General features: G+C 39.9%; 1 protein-coding gene across 2 annotated transcripts in view; it reads left to right on the forward strand.

Moving 5' to 3' along the window:
* The window catches only part of TAOK3 (TAO kinase 3), a 93426-nt gene that overhangs the window by 44053 nt on the left and 44408 nt on the right, over positions 1-4965 (forward strand). For both annotated transcript variants that reach the window (XM_009642843.2, XM_035898414.1), the window contains exons 4-6: positions 2534-2605; positions 3625-3726; positions 4195-4240. In XM_009642843.2, the coding sequence (XP_009641138.1) occupies positions 2534-2605; positions 3625-3726; positions 4195-4240 (220 nt within the window). The remainder of the gene's footprint in view (positions 1-2533; positions 2606-3624; positions 3727-4194; positions 4241-4965) is intronic.

Below are 4965 nucleotides of genomic sequence, written 5' to 3' on the forward strand. Positions count from 1 at the left end.
CATCCTTCCGGGGAAAGAGGGTGAGGAGTGTCAGAGATCTAATCTACCAGGCGGCAGCTGCATCCTCCACGCTTGATGGCGATTGCAGTCATGCCGGGAGTAATATTACTGTAGTAACACGGTAACTAGGTGCATCACCACTTTTCTGTGATACATCCACACTTCTTTGCCACTGTTGAGAACTTAAGCTTTTCTTCCTGTTGCATGAAACACTTGGCATCCAGTAAATTGTGCTTCAGAGTTTTTGCCTTGTCCTGCTGTGTACGTAAGTTGCAAGCAGGAACTCGCCTGTTTGCAGTTTTCGTGCACAATAGCCCAGGATCCATCCATTTGCCTGAGGAAGGCCTCTAGCCGTACCCTGCTTTGTACGGCTCACACCAGAACTTCTCCTACCCTGCAGGCGATGCTCTGCGTCTTTGTTTTGATTTTCCTCTGTTCTAAAAGTTTTTGTAGCCTGTCTTACATCTTGATTCTTACGCATCTTGGAGTAAGGCGGGACCAAGAATAAGATCTTGGATCACCATAGCAAGATTCCAGGGATCCTGACATGCTTGGTATCAAAAAGAATGGGTCAAAAAATCTTTGAAGGACACGGCTTTCTATATATTCCAAAATAATGGGGAAGAGACTTCAGATACGTAAAAAGGGGCAGGGCAAGGGTTGTTAACACTGTTGCTGCATCTCTTTGACTTTTATTTAATTTGGTACTGACACAGCTACAAACAGCAAATACATTGATCTGTGTCTTGTCACTTTTGTTATGGTGGATTAATATGATTATTCTTACAAGAATTTACAATTACAAACTTCAGTTTAAGCCAAACTTTCGCAAGCTATTTTGTTTTCCAGGATATTATTGCCAAGGTTTGACAACATAATTTGAAACATCTTTTCTTGCTTGAGAGAAATGATACTTCATATAGCACAAGGCTAAGAAAAAATACATCACTTCTCATGGGGTTTTAAAGTCCACGCTAACTTGACTTGAAATCGACTAAGTTGATATCACAGTTAACTTCAGAAAAACAGTTTTCATCAAAAACAACCTACTTACATCCATGTTAGAAATCTGGAAAAGTGATAAAGCAGATGAGGGCAGTGTAAAGGAGGTTTTGCAAGCAAAATGTGCTTGTTTTCTGCCAAGCTTTTCACTAAAGAGCTACAAGTGTGGCCAAAACCACTTCAACAAGTGGATATTTGTTAAGCGTGCTTCTACAGCCCTTTAAGTTATTTCAGCCACGAAGATCCCAAGCGATCCAAGTACAGCAAGAACTTCACCCACAACTGTGAGAACATGGCAGTGCGCCATTCGGCAAAGAATTACGGCTGAAGTGAGAGATACTATGTTCATGTGAAGATACTTGGAATTAATGTAACTGACAGAAATACTTGGGATTTGTTTAGAACGCTGCATTAATTCATCTATTTGAGTAAAATACTCTGGATCTTTTATGTGCTCAATCAGAATGAAGAGTGGTTAGGAAGGGTTTTGCCTTGTCCAAAAGTTACTTGTTTTCAGCTTTCTCTAACTCATTGGAGGAGGAGTGTGAGCTGTGAAGAGTCTAAGTGTGTCGACTCCCTTTAGTAATTCCTGTGCTCTGTTGGTTCACCTGACACCATTTTTCTTTGAAGTCACTGTATGCATTGTGAAATGTCTTTCATTAATGCATTACTTGAAAGTATAGCATTCATCCTCTCAAGCAGTTGAAAGAAGGATTTACCACATTTAGCTTCTATTGTATTCTGAGCTTTTAACTGTCATTAATTTATCTTTTTTGTCCCAAAAATGGTAAATGGTTGGAGGTACTGGGAATTTCAACAACTCTTTTAAGGCTAAAACCTTCAAGTTTTCTGTCCTTAACATGCAGAAATGAGGGCAGTGCCAATCCAGGCAAGTAGAGCTCTTTCTAAAACTTGGGTTTTCAGCCTCTGGTCACTATCCCTGCATCATATAGGCTGCAGAAAAGTACAGTTTTGCTGACTGAGTAATATCCATTGTACAACTGAGATCTGGTGCGGTGAAATGAAGGTTGCTTTTTTTTAATTGAGAGAAATTCCAGAACGAAGCATCTTCTTGAAACTGGAAATTGAAATAGCTGTTTGAGAATATCAATGTTGTATGGGGGGGTTGGATGAAATTAGAGATTTTGATACACCTCTTTATTTGTTTCTTTGGAAAACATTTTTTCCAAAGTCTTATCTAAAACTGGTTTTACTGCAATTCCGGTAAAACTGTATTTTGCATGTTCTAAGTAGGTGCAATATTGGGCTTTAGTTTGCATATCAATAAAGAGGTAGCAAGTGCAGTAAGGGCCAAGGGAGGAACAGTGGATATGGACAGACAAAGTCAGGAAAAACTGTCATAATAGTTGTTTGGTAACTCTTACCACAAGGAAGATGTCTTTGAAGTGTAGGAGCTTGCCGTGATGGGATATAGGAGAAAAAAGCCTGCATTTGCCAAAGGCACAGCTCACTCCATGGGGAGGAAAAAAAATGAAACTGTTTTCAATCTATTTCTTTCTCCCTACTCCAGGCTACAAATTCCCACACTAATGAGGTGGTGGCAGTCAAGAAAATGTCCTATAGTGGAAAGCAAACAAATGAGGTAAGGTGAATAAAGCCAATCCTGCATGCAGAAGCTGTTGCAACCGTAATGTAAATCTGAACAGTGAAATTAGCTGCATATTTAATTTGATACTAGCAGACCAGCTTTTTAATGCAGTAGTTGTTGCTCACTTCCATAGGAAACATGGAGTTTTGTGGAGGGAAAATGAATTTATGCAAATTTTGACAAATAGTTCAGTTTAAGGAAGTGAGTGGGAATTCGGAATGCTTGTAGGGTGGTTATGTCAGTAATAAGTGCATTGAGAGCACTCCGGCTACTGGAGCCATAACCACAATTCTTTTGAGGTGTTAATTGAAATATATAGCTGATTTGAAAAACTTTTCAGGATCTATAATCTAAAATTACATAGACCTTCTCTTCAGAATACAAGTCTCACTTCAGCTGTTGCTTGTTAGTTGCTCTTGTTTGTGTTGCGATGCTTTGTACTTGGATTGACTCTGTTCATTCGGATCGGCGGGTTGATATGCGGTAAAGAATGTGTTTGCGAGCAAACAGGGATATTTTAAACTCACTTTTCCTTGCTTACCTGTTGGTCTCCCACATGTGCTGAGGTCTTCCAAATAACAGTTGCCTTGTGCTGCGTTACAGGAGGAAGCAAATAGCCAACTGCTACCTTCTGTAACACGTACAGTAGGTGGTGGTGTCTGTTTTGGGACAGGTGGGTTTGCTAATAAGACTGAACTGTCCAGTGGCCTCAAAAAGCAAAATGGTAGCAATGCTTTAAATAAAATTGCAGATAAAATGAGGAAAAAAAAAAAAATTGCAATCCTCAAGCTATTTAAATATCCCTTGGGGGGCGGTTCTTGGTGCAACAGAGATCTGGGCAACTTCAGTTGTGTATAGTTGTGCTTCTGCAGCTATGACTCTTACTGTCTTCACGTTGTAAATAGTTTTATGGTTGCTTTTCAGACTGTACAACAGTGTGTAGAGTATGAGAGTATGTAGGGGATTAAGCAGAGAAACGTATTTATACCTTTTTGCTTTTTTTTTTTTATTAGAAATGGCAGGATATCATCAAAGAAGTCAAGTTTCTACAACAGCTGAAGCACCCCAACACCATAGAGTACAAGGGCTGTTATCTGAAAGAGCATACAGCATGGGTGAGTGAGCAATGTGGCGTTTAGAGGTCTCATGAGCAGCAAATATATGGTACAGCAATCAAATATTCAGTACAGGCAGTGTCTTTACATGCAGCATTATTCATCCCATGCTGCCTGTAGTCCCTTTCCTCTGAAGAAGCTTCCAGGTAATTTAAAGGGAATATTTATTTAGGCCATTGGAACAAATCCCTGTTTCTTTGAGGCAGGCCTCATGCAGATTAAACAATTATTATGGAACATCCTCTACAGTATCTCCCCACAAACTTCTCAATGCCTAAACCTTCTTTACAATAGTGAAAGATGTCATGGCGTTACTGGAATGTTCAGAGCATTTTATCTTGTCCATCACTTTCTGCATTTCTTGCAGCTTAAGGTTTTATTTATTTCTTCTGTTTCTCAGCCATTCAAGTAGTAACTGTTTGTGGGGCAGTCTACCCTATTATTTAAAAGCATGCTTTTTTCTTGCAGTTGGTTATGGAGTACTGTTTAGGATCAGCTTCTGATTTGCTAGAGGGTAAGTTTTATACAGTCTTTGATTTTCTTCTTGCTAGTGCCCCTTCTGAGTATAGTGGGAGGCTGTTTTCTCACACAAAACTGGTATCTTGAAGGTGGTAGAGGCGGTCTGTCTGTACTGCTCCATTCTGTAGCTACAGAATGCCTGTGTTTGTGATACCAAGGGTAAGTTGAGACTTTCCCAGGAGACCAGAGCTATGTATAGTTGGCATGCACATTTATATGTTGTAAAACGAAGGTATAAATGTATATAGCTATGTCCCTGTAATTTGTGCTGTCTTGATGACTGCAGCAGACCGCCTGTTTTCTGAATAACCGTAACAAAAACCTGCAGAGATCACCTTTGTCCTTGCCTTGCAGTTTGTAGGAATAATTACAGATGGTTTTACAGAACAAGAGACTGATATGACCTCAAAACTAGAACTACAACACCCACAGAGCAATAGGGAATCTAAGCTGAAGCTTGCAAAAGCTAGCACTCTCTGTGGGCCATATCTTTTATATCTAAGATACGGTCAGCCAAAGGCACGTTCTGGTCATATATAGGGATATATGGAAGGTGCTGTGGGGCATCTCTTTGGAGCTGGTATTCCTCATTTTCCTGTTTGTTATCTGTTGGGGGGGAAAAAAAATGGCAAGTTTTCCTTGCTCAGGACCAAATGAGTATTTCAAATACATTTGGTAAGCTGTGCTCAGATCTGTCTCCTGGTGTTTACAGTAACTGTT

This window comes from Egretta garzetta, unplaced genomic scaffold (assembly GCF_000687185.1).
Source record: "Egretta garzetta isolate BGI_Z169 unplaced genomic scaffold, ASM68718v1 scaffold7, whole genome shotgun sequence".
Taxonomy (NCBI): Eukaryota; Metazoa; Chordata; class Aves; order Pelecaniformes; family Ardeidae; genus Egretta; species Egretta garzetta.